The sequence below is a fragment of the Diabrotica virgifera genome, chromosome 2 (assembly GCF_917563875.1).
Source record: "Diabrotica virgifera virgifera chromosome 2, PGI_DIABVI_V3a".
NCBI classification, from domain to species: Eukaryota; Metazoa; Arthropoda; class Insecta; order Coleoptera; family Chrysomelidae; genus Diabrotica; species Diabrotica virgifera.
The window spans coordinates 175,459,843-175,474,744 of NC_065444.1; the positions used below are offsets into that span (position 1 = coordinate 175,459,843).

The window sequence follows — 14,902 nt, forward strand, 5'->3', positions numbered from 1 at the left end:
TGAAACTTAATAAATCAAGTCTAAAGGTAGAATTTTCTATTTTTACTGCGAATACGCCACAATCTTATTTTAAAAGAAGTTTATTTCACGTTTTGATTCACGTTTGGTAATATGTATATTTGAAAGTGGCAAAGTTTTCAAAAAGCAGTGGACTACTTGAAGACATGTCATGAAGACATATCTATCTACCTTATTAGATATCTTCCGGGAACAAAGCACTTTATGGTAGGTACACAAAGCACGGCAACTATAAAAGTAGTTTTAAAACCCTTAGGGTAGAAACACACGAACCACTCTGCAGCGCTACTTGGTGGCGCCACAAAGTGGCTTAGACAGGCGATTTTGTAACGCCGACGACTAACGCTGCGAAGTAGTGGCTAGTGTGGAAAAGTTTGGCTTTAATGTAGTCGGTGAGAAAAAATAGTCAGTTTGTTTAATTCAACTATGGATTCAGACGAGGAGAATCTCATTTTAGTGCTTCTATTACGCCGTCAAAATAAATGTCATAAAATATTGTCACTATGGATACATCCGATTACATCTAACAGATTATTAACTCACAACACTCCATATACAATGAATAAATTAAAATCAGAAGCTGGCATGTTCCTCTATTACTGTAGAATATGCAAGGGTAATTTCGAAGAGTTTTATAGTTATCTTAAAGAGCATATTGAAAGAACCGATGGTATGGTATGGTATGGTACCTCGGGGAATGGCCCACTTGTGAGCCCTTCAGACACTTAAATCTCTTCGGCGGGTATTGTATTACCCCTATCTTATGGACCAGGTTAGTAAGAATCAGTCTAATGTCTGTCAGAATCAGCAGGGTCTGCAAATCTGAGCTCCTTCTGTCGATGCCACCCCGAACGTCTAATCTTTCGGCAACCGCAAATAAAGCCACAAATCTCTTCAAAGACAAGTCTCTTACCTGGCTCGGTTACATAGCGTCCAATCCCAGGATCTGCCACCTCTGATAGGCCCATGCCGGGCACTTACAGAGGACATGTGAGGAGGTTTCCTCTTCCTCATTACATTGACGGCACCGTGTGCCATCCGCCAATTCAAGCAGATAAAGGTGCCGTCGGGGTCTATAGTGCCGGTGAGCATACTGAACACCAGAGAGCATCTTCTACGATCTAGAAGAAAAAGTTGGGCCGTGAGATTTTTGGATGGCTCTACTTTGTGGAGCCTAGCCTGTCTCAAACCTCCACAACTGGCCTAGGAGTCCTGGAACCTCCGCGAAAAAAGCTCCCTAAGATTATTCTGACTAGTACTGAAGGGAACATGTGGGCGTCAGCCCGTTCGTTTCCTTCCACACTTGTGTGTCTCGGTACTCATAGTAAGCACTTGGTCAGAGCAACATTATCAAGTGCTCTCTTGCACTCATAAACCAGTTTAGAGCTGAGCTTGGGCGCTTCCAAAGCCCTCAGAGCTTCCTGACTATCAAAGCAATTAGAGGTGGTCCTACCTGAGCAAGCCCGGTCTAGTATCCCTTAAGCACCAGGATCGCCAAGATCTCGGCCTGAAAGACTGACGCATGAAAGCCAAGAGCCGGGTTAGACTCAAATCCGATTGAAAAAACCGACACAAATATGAAAAAAAAATTCCTCCTGAAGAAAGGCTTATGATGACATGGTACCGTACACCATATCGCGGGTTTATTTTGAATTTCGATCAAAAGTCTTTCGGAATTAAGAGACATTTTACGTGCTCACCGTGTAAAATCTAGTAAAAAACTGCGACAGATACAAAAGTGGCCCGTCTGAAAAGTTTCATGCGACTTGTGGACTCGAATCGGAGACCGGCGACTGATCGCGACCGTCTCGGTCCACTATCGCTCGTCTGGATGGCACTTTTAATTAACATCAGAATTTACGACTAATCAGCGGAAGATACTCTGTTGCGCTGCTTGGAAACACTGCAGAGTGGCTCGTGTGTTTCTACACTTGATTACCATGGATAGGTCAAATTTGACCTTCAAAGTAATAAAGAGATGTTTTGATACTAAAATGTAGATGGCACGCTGAGCGCGTTCTGCTAATCTTCGATAAGCAGGTGATTTATCGATAAAAAAACTCGTTAGTTTTTGTGTTACTACTATAAACTTCAATAAAATGAGAAAGGTACTTTGTGCAAAAGAGCTGAAATTAGACTTGCGAGTTAGGCTGGCAAGGTGTTATATTTTCTAGAGTCTGCTTTGCGGGATAGAAGCATGAACACAATGCGGCGACTACTAAAAAGTTAGAAGCATTTAAACTGTGGGTGTATAGAAGAATCCTAAAGATATCATGGACTGAGCATATAACAAACAACGAAGTCATGAGAAGAGTCAACAAAAGAATGGAAATATTGGAAACCATCAAGACACGAAACCTGCAATACCTGGGGCATGTTATGCATAATGAGAGATGCAACATACTTCAATTAATTATACAAGGGAAAATCCAGGGCAAGAGAAATGTAGGAAGGAGGAGAATATCATGGTTGCTTAACTTGAGGGAATGGTACGGATGCACATCAACCGAACTCTAAATCAGACTAGCCGTAATGATTGCCAATCTCCGTGGCGGAGATGGCACGTAAAGAAGAAGGCTACAGAGTTAAACCCCCGTGGACTCAAATATGGCCCGTGTATGTTTTTAGTGTTTCTAGTGCGATTAGCGAGTAACTTGAAATGACGAGGTTTAATTTTCATTATTTGCTGTACAATGGTGCATTATACAGCAAATTTAATGTTATAGCCTTAATTGATTATTTTTATGATTTTAAAATAAAAAAGAGTAGGTAGTATGTATTTAATTTTGTATTGATTACATGTTTACTCAGTTCCATATCGATAACCATTACAGGTGCTTTTATATTCGTCTGCGTTACAGGGATATTTATTTCCTGAGTCGGTATACCGTAATTATTTCTATGGATTCGAATCGCTCGCCGGAGAACATTTAGTTACATCTCGTATATATAATGACATCAATCGTATTTAAAATTTGGCACTTTCATCACTAACATCCACATGAGGATGCCTCAAAGCACAGTAAGGGGTAGATTTTTAGCAGTATTTTGATAGCACACTTTTGAAATACATTTTATTTGAGGTCGGAGAATAAAAAGTAACAGCCTTTTAGAAAATAAGGTAAGGTTAGTAATTTTTAGCAAATTTTATCCAAATTATATAATTATATTATTGCAAAAATTATATGAGAGTTAATAACCTAAAAACTTAAAACGACATCTATGAAGACAGTTTAAAGCAATTTTGTTAATAGTTCGCCCAATTTTTACCGGGTTTGTTTCAAACCAATATCAAGTAATTTAGAGCTGATACTTTTAACATACAAAATTATATTTAGCAATGTGTCTTTTAGACTTGAACAGTGACGTTTTTTGAAATCTCAACTAATGAGTTCTGCTGAACTTTTTTGTACAGGTTTTTAGTACGCTGTACGCTTTCGTCATTTTCATGTATCAGAAAAAATTTCACCTGATAAAGAATCCATGTAGCTTTTCCTATATGTTTTTATTTCGATGGCGTTGCTATTACTACCGTTAGCCAAGTCTATTACCAGTTGGGATAACGAAAATTTTTGTAAATGTTATTTTTTTAAAATTTTTTAACATTCTTTATTTTCATTGAGTCTGCTAATTTGCATGATTCACTACAAAACATGACATTGTCAGTGTGTACATATCCACGAATAATTTTTACAAAATCTTAGTTTTACAAATCCTTTAAAATACGAGCTATGATATTTATTTATAGATTGGTAAATAACAAAAAACATGGTCATTCAATTGCTTGCAAAAGTAGTGCCCAACGGTGTGCACTTGATGGCGTAGTGGTTTTCTGTTAGGTAAGCAATAACATAATATAAATATCATTAAACTTGACACAGTAATGAAAAATATAACAAAAATATTGATGTAATGAATAAGAGGACGCTAGTAGATTAGGGAGAGGTTAGATTTGGGGCTTACCTGAGAGTGGCACCTTCGGTAGAATACAATGTTTACCGTCCTCAACTAAGTACTATCCGTATTAATAAATATATTTTTATTACAATATAATATATAATGGGAATCAACAGCTTATTTCTTTATAAGTGTATGAGATTGAGATGAATATCCTCGGGCATCAAATGAAACTCATGCTTATCGCAGATTGTTGAGGTGAACATCAACTCCTAATATTAAACGTCCGACTCTGTCTTAAAGTCCTTAAAAGAAGACCTTCGAGAAAAATCATGTAACCAAGCTCATCAAAAATAAACGAATTTCAACAGACCTCAGTAAAAACCTAACTTTAGATCAAGTAGATAGTGATCCTGAAAACACTTGGATCTGTCTCAAAGACAAAATAATCGAGACTTCAAAAGACTATGGAGCACCTGTTTCCATAAACCGTAAGCCATTGACCGTAAGCCATAATTGAAGACTGTGATTTTACACAGAAAGAACATAAAACTAGATTTGGAGCAAACAACGAATATAGAGCGTTTTGGAAAAAATACGAAAGCAATGCCTCAAAAACATGGAGGATTGTATCTCCCAAATGTGCAGCGAAATAAAGGAACACTTCTGTTGAAATGAAGGGAGAGATTTATTTCAAAACGTCAAACTCCTTACCAGAGAGTTTAAACCTCAAACCTGGTCTGTGATGGATAAAGAAGATAATCTAAAGACCAATACTGATGAAATACTGGAAAGTGGCGAAAATATTGTAGCGGTGTGTATAAAATAAGGCGACTACAGCAGAAAATGTATATCTCTATGACTACCCTAGATATTTTAACTGTCTTGCTCCCTGAAATAAAAGATGCAATTAAATGGTAATCGTTAAAAAGAAATAAATCCTCAGCAATTTAAACAGTATTAGGAGAAATAATGCAGTCACCAGGTGATAAAGGATCATCCATTCTATCTGTTTCGCTGTTTGAAATTAGAGAAAATGGCCAACTGATTGCTGTACCTCAATTTATATTTCACTATGTAAAAAATAGATATTAAAACTAGCGTACATTGTCCGTATTACACATGTCTGTAAAATCTTGTTGCATATCATCAATAACAGATTAAAAACTAACCTAAATTATCAAATATCCCAGGAAAAACAGGGGTGTGAAAAGTGAAAAGAACCCACTGAAAAAAAAAAATCTCCAATTTAAGAATTGATAATGGTATTACAGTGATAGCAGCAAATGAATCATAAATGCTAAACCTCCTGCGAAGAGTTGAGTTGTAAACCAATAAAGTTGTTCGTAAGATTGAAAAAGACAAGACAAAAATAATGGTAATAGACATAGTTTTGACACAGGACGCCTACCACTGCTTTATCCACCATAGATTAATGAATAAAAAAGTTGATCAAAACTTACAAGTCTTTATCCATCAAATATCAATGGATAAAAAAAGTTGAGCAGAACTCATAAGTCTAATATTTAAAAAACGACACATGTCAAATCTTGAGATATTTCTAAAAATTGCAGATATCTTCCAAGTCGTTGTTCTCGCATTCTTCCAATCGTCGCTACAGTATTAGCATAGTTTGAGTAGTCGAAGTTCTCATAAGTCATGCACTCTTATATAATTTTTGTAGTAATATGCTTTTACTTTCACTTCTACTTTAACACCATTAATCATTTTTGTGTTCTTTTAGTGTAATCAATCAGATATATTTAATAGAACATCAGTGGGAGACTATGCCGTAGACCATTCTTACTTGATGTGCTGTAAAAAGATTACATTCATGTACAATAAATTTTACAAAGGGAAAGTAAACAAATTATTGTACTTTAAATTCGGTTTGCTGCATTTCTATCTGGCTGAAGATTCTTGCGAATCTTCCTCCGTATACTAGTCAACATAGTTCCTTAAACCCGCTTTGAACTCAGGAGGTACTTGCTTGCGGAAACAGTCTTCCAAGAAGTTGCCCATGCTTTCATAAAGGTGTCGTTTCACACCTCCTAGGTTATGGCTTTCGTCTGGATAGATCTAAAAATAAAATAAAAAAAAATCGTATAAATAAAATCTAAAATGTAGAAAAAATGTAGGAGTTTTTTTAGGTAACCTAAACTTCTATTCCACTTTACGTATTTAGTATAAAACGGAAATTACGTAGAGTACTAAAATATTTGCTATTCTTTCTATTGTTTGTTTAACCCTCCATTAGTCGCTAGGATAAACGGAGCATTAAGAGTCGCTACGGTGTCAGAGACCGACAATTTAAAAAAAATAATTATTGCTATAAAATTCGTACAAATATTTTATATTGTGTATAGGAATGACTGAAAAATATTTTTGAAAATATTTTATTGAAAAGCAACAGATATAAAATGAAAAACCGCTTTCATTTTCACTTCCCTCATCGTTAAAATAATTTTCATCGTCGCTAGGAACCATTTCCCATAATTCCATTCCAACGTTTTTGTTCGGCTTCAAAGGACATCTATAAATAAGACTTGACCAAAACTTACCGATAAAATGCAATAATAAGATGCTAAATCTTTACCTGAACTGCAAGTTATGCCAATAAAGTAATAACCACACCGTTAGTCGCTACGGAGTCTTGCAAATAGCTATAAAACTCGCACAACTCTACCCAAGTAGGTAAGAATGTACACTAACACGAGGTTAGTTGATAGGAAGAGGTACAGAAAGTGGCGATAGAAAAAAACAGTTATTTTGTAAATCCCGAATGAATAATTCTGTCGTCGGTGTGTGACACCGATAGCGACTAACGGAGGGTTAATTATTCCTACATGTTTCTCTTCCTTTTCGATATCTAAAAAATTGCTACCACGCTTTCTTCTATTGTGTAGATTTTATTGCCTTATCTCTTAACGCAATCGCATATTTTTTATTGCTTATAACATCGCAAAGTTAAAATATTTAATCTTGCATTAAATCATATATCTTTCTCTTTAGGTGCGTCTCTAATGGAGCTTGGCGGTAACTTCAGCAGATTCATATCTATTCTGTGCTATGAGAATGTGTTCGATACTATCAAAAATACAAAAATTTGTAGAGCTATTACATTTTTCAGGATTGGACACTAAAGCGTCAATGCATTAGACGAAAAATTAACAGTTTATTTTGCACAGCGTAGAAGTAAAAGATGGCTTCTTATTATGTTTTATAATATTTTGGACATTTTTATTCCCTCATAATAATATACTCGTGCTTACCGGGAAATCCTCGAAAGTAAAGACATGGATTCATCAAGTCTTTGACACGGCAGATCGCTTATCGATCATATCGAAAGAAGACTATTTTTCAATTAACAAGACAATAATTGAGACATAATATAGCTTCCATTTTGAAAATAGACGTTCCTGCTCAGTCCAATATTGTTTCAGATAAAAGGGCAAGGTGCTCAAAATGTACTACACGATCTTTAGATAGAAAAACAGTAATAGTTTGCGCTAGTTGCAAAGCGAATATCCCACGTTTGTGAAACACACATTTTTATAAAGATTGTTTATAAGAATCAGTTGTAGGTGTCCTTGAAATTATTTTTGGTTGTTTATTGGTGTTGGTAGGTTACATTGAATGTATAATGTATAAATTTTGTTAAACTTTTTTATGTAACTTTCGAGGTGAAACAAGGACCGACATAACAAAATGCCAAAAATATTGGAAAGAGCTGGATTGGGCGATAAAGAATTGCGAATAATTACAAATCTACACTATCATCAAGTGGCAAGAATAAAAGTTGAACAAGAACTGCGTGATAAACTAAATATAAAAAAAATGAGACAAGGCTGTATATTATCGCCTTTCCTTTTTTACTTGTATTAAGAGGAAATATTTGAAGAAGCCTTAATGACATGTGAATTGTGAATGGAGTAATCGTGAGCAATATTAGATATGTCTATGATATCTTAGTGCTTGCTAATTTCGGAGAAGACCTTCAATATCTAATGAACAAAATAAAACAGACCTGTTATCAGTATGGATTAAAGCTACTTTTGTGAAAATAAGAAACCTATTTTGCAGTCACGATCTTAGTATTGGCCTTAGCGTTCACATGACATATTGCTATGTCTTTATTATCCTACTATATGGAGTAGAAGCGTGGACTCTAAGTGAGGCCATGCTTAAACGCTTGACAGCCTTTGAGATGTGGGTATACAGACGACTACTAAAAATAACCTGGGTTAACAGAGTTAGAAATGAGGAGGTCCTTAGAGGGCTGAACCAAACAACACAACCAGTCAATATAATAAAGAGACGCAAGTTGGAATACTTCGGTCACATTATGAGACAGCCTGAAAATTATGATATTTCACATCTGATCATTCAGGAAAAGATCCAAGGTAAAAGTGGTCCTGATAGAAGAAAAAAATCGACTACATCGTTATTCAAAGCTGATGTCAATAAAGTTGTAATAGCTAGTATGGTAGCGAACATGATACCCAACGATCAATAACGGTCACGAAACTAGAAGAACAAGAGTGTTTGCCACCCAGCTCCAACATAATAATTTTTGGTATTTTTAGCTAACTTGTAATTTTTAATCTATGTATAAACATATTGTTCTTATTAACAAGAGTTTTCAATTTTGAAGTAATTTAAAAACTAATTGAACAATGAAATAAGGGTATATATACCTGCTGCCGGAAAAGTGTTCCAGCTTCTGATAAGGCTTTTACCAAAGCCATTGATTGCTGTAAGTGAACATTATCATCTGCAGATCCATGAATAAGGTAAAACATTTTATCTTTTAATAGATGAGCCTTTTTGCTGACATCCGCTTCTTCATATCCCTTGTAATTGTCTGTTACATTTGGAAGACCCATGAATCGTTCCGTATACGCAGAATCTGTGAAATTAAAATATAATAAAACATCTGGTTGTAAATTAGCTCTAACTTAGTTGTAAATTATAGTCGTGGATCCCACGTACCCAAAAAAGTTGAATGATTGCACGCTGAAAATTGGTTAACAGCTTAACGGTGTCTTGTCGGAAAATTTTGATGTATGGGAACACTGGAACAGGGAACATGGAATTGTGGAACATGTTAAAAATTTGGAATTTCAGATTACGAGAACGCCTCATGTATTTTGTCGGACAGAACTTCCAATTTATTTGTTACCGTTTCATTAAACTCTCATGAAAAAATAAGACTGCTATTTATCACCAATAAAATTCCTGTCATTTGACATGCTCTTCGTGTTGAACTTATTTAAATGTCCTGCATGAGAGTTTAATGAAATGTTAACGAATCAATTGGAAGTTCAATCCGACAAAATACATGGAACGTTTTCGTAATCTGGCGTTCCAAATTTTTAACTTGTTCCACAATTAAAACTACCCTGATCCAGTGTTCCCATACATCAAAGTATGTCCGACTTGACACCGTTAAGCTATTAACAAATTTTCAGCATGCTATTATTAAACTTTTTTTGGTAAGCGGGATCCAGACCCTATTAGCTCTGCTTAAGATATAATAAAACATTTGGTTGTAAATTAGCTCTTAATTACTAGTAAAAAAGCAATTAAAAATTATATTTTATAATAAAAAAATTATATTTATAAAAAATAAAAAATATTTTATTTTATATTGAAAAAGGAGTTACTGACACTCCAGATAATTTATTTTATAAGGTTTTAAAATACTGTTTTAATCTTTGGAATGACTTTTTGGAATAACTTTCAACATTAAAATTCGAGCTTCACTATTTTTCTACACGTGTTTCAACCTTTCACGTCTTATCAGGAACACTTTTTGGTAGCTCAAATTTAAATGAAATGCTGTTTATCTACATAATAATATATGGTTGTTACAGTAACAAAACATATCTGAGTACGTTAGTAGCGACTTCTAAATATGAAGCGATATATTATTTATAATTTTTAAAAATTCCGTACAATGCCGTGTACATTTCGGGCAGTGTCTGTTTACATGTAGGCATATGAAAACAAAAATATTTGTCGTTTTCAGATTCAACCAATCTACGAATACTTTTTTTATCGTATTTACAATATACATATATATCATGTATTTGTTTTCTACTAAAATAAAAGTTTTATGTCGCTATATCTGTGTCTGTAAAAAGAAAACCCCTATCAGCCGACGAAGACGCTCAAATTATTGGTATTTGTTTTAAATAATACAACATTCGATATTTCGCCAATATTATATACTAAGCTTTTTATAATATAATATTAATTTTAGGTAATCTGACGGTACCAAATTCACTGGTGCACTTAGAGAATTTTCAGAAGCATCGTTTTATATTTGAGATTATCTGGATAAGGATAGAGAAGATCAACTTATCGCTGTCTATTCCAAGTTTTGCGAGATTGGACCCTTTGCGTGGTCAGATAGGTACTAGCCTCTTCTCTCGATGGCGTCACTGTGGTAAGAGAAATCTACCATCGTATAATACATTCTTATAAACGGCCTATGTCAAAATATAAGCCAAATCGGACTCACAGTTCTGTTTTGACCGCTTGTGTAAGCGGGCGTGTTTGGGGATTTTAGAAAAAGGAAAAAGAGCAATATCAGTAGTATACATAATATAGGTGATTCGACTCTTGTTTTTAGAAGGGAAATCTCACAGTGAAATCAAAAAGCGATTGAATGCTGTAAGCAGTGACTCTTCTTTGATGGAAACCGTCAAAAAAATGTTTTAACGAGTTTCAACGTGGTGGCACGTCAGTTTTTGATAAGTCACTCCCAGGTACCCCGAAAATAGCTACCAATGAGGACAACGTGAAATAAATCCACGATGTCGTATTGGCAGACCGCCGATTGAAGGTGCGTGAGATAGCTGAGACAGTAGGCATCTCAAAAGATCTCGTTAGTCATATCCTGCACGAAATTTTGGGCACAAAAAACCTGTCGCCGCGATAGCTGCCGCATTTTCTAAATTTTAACAATAAATGAAACCATGAGAAATATATAAATGTTTTCTGAAGAAATTTTATTGTTTTTATGTTATTTCAAATGTTTCATAGCCGTTACTCACTCATAGTTGTATTACAGTCGAACCCGCTTATTGGAATAGCCTTGGTGCCAAGCAAAAGTATTCCTATAACCGGGATATTGTAATAACCGATCATTCTTCTTCTTCTACGGCACTACAGCCCAAATTGAGCCTTGGCCTCCTTTATTTTTTGCCTCCACCCTTGCCTGTCTGTGGCTGCTCTTCTCCATACACGGACTCCTAAAAGGGCTTGTGTGTCGCTGTTTACTGTGTCTTCCCAGCGCTTTCGTGGCTTCCCAACCGGTCTCTTTCCTTGCATTATAGCATTAAGTGCTCGTTTTGGTAGCCTATCCTCTCCCATTCTTATCACATGTCCGGCCCATTGCAATCTTTTTAATCTAATGAAGTTTCACAGGGGCGTTTCCTTATAAAGTTGATAAAGCTCGTTGTTGTATCGACTTCTGAAGATTCCGTTTTCCCTCTCAGGTCCTAGTATTCTCCTAAGTACTTTCCTTTCGAATGTTTCGAGTTTGTTTTGGATGTTTCTTTCAGCACCCAGGCTTCACTGCCATAGCATGTTATTGGTCGAATTAAGGTTTTATAGATTCTCATCTTTGTATTTCGGTGGACACTTTTAGACCGAAATATATGGGAGAGGGCAAAATAAGCTCTGTTTGCCTGCGTTATTCTCTTCCGTATTTCTCCATCTTCTAATCCGTCGGCATATATTTCTACTCCCAGGTATGTAAACTTTTGAACCGTTTCAATGTCATCTTCATGTATAATGTTTTCTGGGACTATATTTCTTCTCGTCTGAGTCATTATTTTTATTTTTTCTGTGTTAATTTCAAGACCTAGTATTTTTGTTTGTGTTTTTAACTCTGCATATGTTTCCTGTGCTCCTGTTGATGTTCTACTCATAATATTAATATCATCAGCATAAGCGGCCAGTTGAACCGTTCGGTTGGTCATAATAACCGATCATTGGTGGCTAGTAAAAACGTTTCGGGACATCAAATGTCTATTCCTTAAACCGGGATATTCCTTTAACAGGTATTCTAATAAGCGGGTTCGACTGCATTATAATAAATTTTGTAGATTCTGTACTACACAAACGAGAATAAAATTTTATCATTTTATCATTAATAAATCCAGGAGAAAAAAATCATTCCTGCGGAATCACTAAAAAAATTGAAAAAAAAGATAGTTTTGTGTATGTTGTGTAACAAGGAGTTTTTTTTTCAGAAATACAAAAGTTTGCAAAAACATTTAGGACAATAATACATCCAGTTCAGAATTAATAATCAATCATTATATTTGTTTTTATAACGTTTACTATTTTTTATGTTACATTTTCGTTTTTATAATATTCATATACATACATTATACATGTACAGAGTTATTCACTATATTTTGACACCCCTGTAAACTGCTCTATTTACAGAATTAGAAAAAAATATAAAATACAAAAGGTATTCCATTTTTAAATTATGATTTTTTGACATATATATCGTACTAGTGACGTCATCCATTTGAGCGTGATGACGTAATCGACTATTTTTTTTAAATAAAAGTAGGGGTCTAGTGCTAGCTCATTTGAAATGTTATTCAATTCCCTATTCAGTAACATAAACATTAATATGATTAAATATACAGTTATAAAACATCCAAAAAAAACTTTTAAATTAAATTAATTGACACAAAAAGAAGAATGTATGTGATTTATTTAATTCAAAATACATTCTACTGCCCTCAGAAATCAGAAATAAATGTTTATTGAACAAATAAACATTACTTTTCACCTAAATTCAATGCTCAAGCTGCCAAGCATCTGCCCCTTGGCAGTTTGAACCATGAATTTAAGCCAAAACCAATGTTTATTTGTGAATAAACTTTTATTTCGGTTTTTTAGCAGCAGTAAAATGTATTTTAAATTAAATAAATTACATACATTCTTCTTTTTGTGTCAATTAATTTAGTTGAAAAAAAATTTTTTGGACACCCTGTATAATTAATCATGTTATTGTTTATATTACTGAATAGGGAATTAAAATACCTTTCAAATGAGCTAGCACTCGACCCCTATTCCCATTAAAAACAATAGTCGGTTACGTCATCACGTCCAAATGGATGACGTCACTAGTACGATATATATGTCAAAAAATCATAATTTAAAAATCGAATAACTTTTGTATTTGACATTTTTTGCTAATTCTGTAAATAAAGCAGTTTACAGGGGGGTCAAAACTTAGTGAATAACCCTATACACTCACCGGCTCAAAATTCCGCCAGCCAAAATTTTTGATAAAGTTTGACAATTTACAACTTTATTATCTATACTCCAATTTTCAAGATTCTTACACCAGTTTGGAGCTACGTGTATTGATATCGTTTGGTATTTTTCCGGTAATACAAAAATTTTTCTTGCATGGCATTATACGGGGGTGAATGGAAGCGTTGTATTTCCTCCTAACTTTAAAACATTGTGTGGAAAAATGGAAGAGCTGATTCTCTTTCATAGTCCTGTCATATTATCCCGGAGGCATCACTAAAATTTTGTTTTTTGAATTATCCGAATATCTCTTTTCTTGTAAGAACTGTATCATTTTTTGTAAGTAAAAACACTGATTGACTCATAAAATAGAGGTTGGGTTGATAAGATTAGAATGGCCCGCATGTAGCCCAGATCTCAATCCTATTGAGTATTTATGGGATGAATTTAAAAAAAGCTATTCGACGTCATCCTAGGCCTCCAGAAAATTTGGTACAGTTATTGCCCTGGTAAAGGAATATTGGGCTATTCCCCAGGCAAGGATAACACATCTTTATTCGATGTCTAACAGATTGCGAGCAGTCGTTGCTGCAATAGGTGGACATACCCGCTATTGAATTGTTTTGTTGTTAATTTTGTTTTATTTTGCTAATTTTGCGTTTGATATGTTTAATTAAAAAAACCTTCAAAGCTGTGATTTTATTTGCAGCTCATACAAGAAAACAGATATTCGGATAATTAAAAAAAACGTTAGTGATACCTCTAGGAAAACACAAAAGGAGTATGAAACAAAATCAATTTTTTTCACAGAATTTTTTAAAGTTACCAGAAAATACAACGCTTTCATTCACCCCCCCCCCATTATGCTATCTAAGCAAAAAAATTTTATTACCGGAATAATAAAAAACGACATCAATGCATGTACCTACAAACTGATGCAAGAATATTGAAAATCGAAGTACAAATAATAAAGTTATAGATTGCCAAACTTACTCAAAAATTTTGGGTGGCGAAATTTTGTGCCGGGGAGTGTATATACATGTACATTATGTTATAGTCTAATTTACTTGATATTACGTATATATTCTAAAAATAGGTATCTTATTTTCCTACCTTTTGTATATTGCATTTATATGGTATTAAATATTTAGACCCGAAATTTTCATTGCGTTAGGTAGGTCATAAGTTAAATCACATATTCTTGGACCCAAATAGATCGATAAAACCTAATTTACCTTAGTTTATATGTGCATTTAAAAAATGACAGCCTTTTGAAGTTACCAAATGAAAATATATTTTTTCCAATTTATCGAAAACTGGGATTTTCTATTGAAAATGGACATAATATGGAGTATCACAAACTAAAGTGCAATGTAAATGTAACGTTGTAACCTATTGGCTATTGAATATTGATAAAAAAAAACGAAAACCGGTTTTTGAAACAACTGGTTTTTTTGACCGGTTATAACCGCCAGGTTAAACCGTAAGTGAAAAAAACCGGTTAAACCGAAAACTGGTCTTTTGTCAACAACCGCCATCCCTACCTAAGATATTCTGAGCATTCTACGGTATGACCACATCTCGAAGACTTCTAATTTCTTTATCATGTTAACCTTCTTGATCCAGATTTCACAACCATATAGTAATACAGGATGCATAAGTTTCCTACCATAATATGTATTTATCTTTCTTTCCG

General features: G+C 34.4%; 1 protein-coding gene across 1 annotated transcript in view; it reads right to left on the reverse strand.

Annotated features, from left to right (window-relative positions):
- Window positions 1-1,357: 1,357 nt before the first annotated feature.
- The window catches only part of LOC114331068 (prolyl endopeptidase FAP), a 413,168-nt gene continuing 399,623 nt past the window's right edge, over window positions 1,358-14,902 (reverse strand). Inside the window, exons 10-11 of the mRNA XM_050644934.1 lie at window positions 8,613-8,824; window positions 1,358-5,994 (exon numbers count right to left, since the gene is read on the reverse strand). Of these exons, the coding sequence (XP_050500891.1) occupies window positions 5,857-5,994; window positions 8,613-8,824 (350 nt within the window). The 3' untranslated portion in view covers window positions 1,358-5,856. The remainder of the gene's footprint in view (window positions 5,995-8,612; window positions 8,825-14,902) is intronic.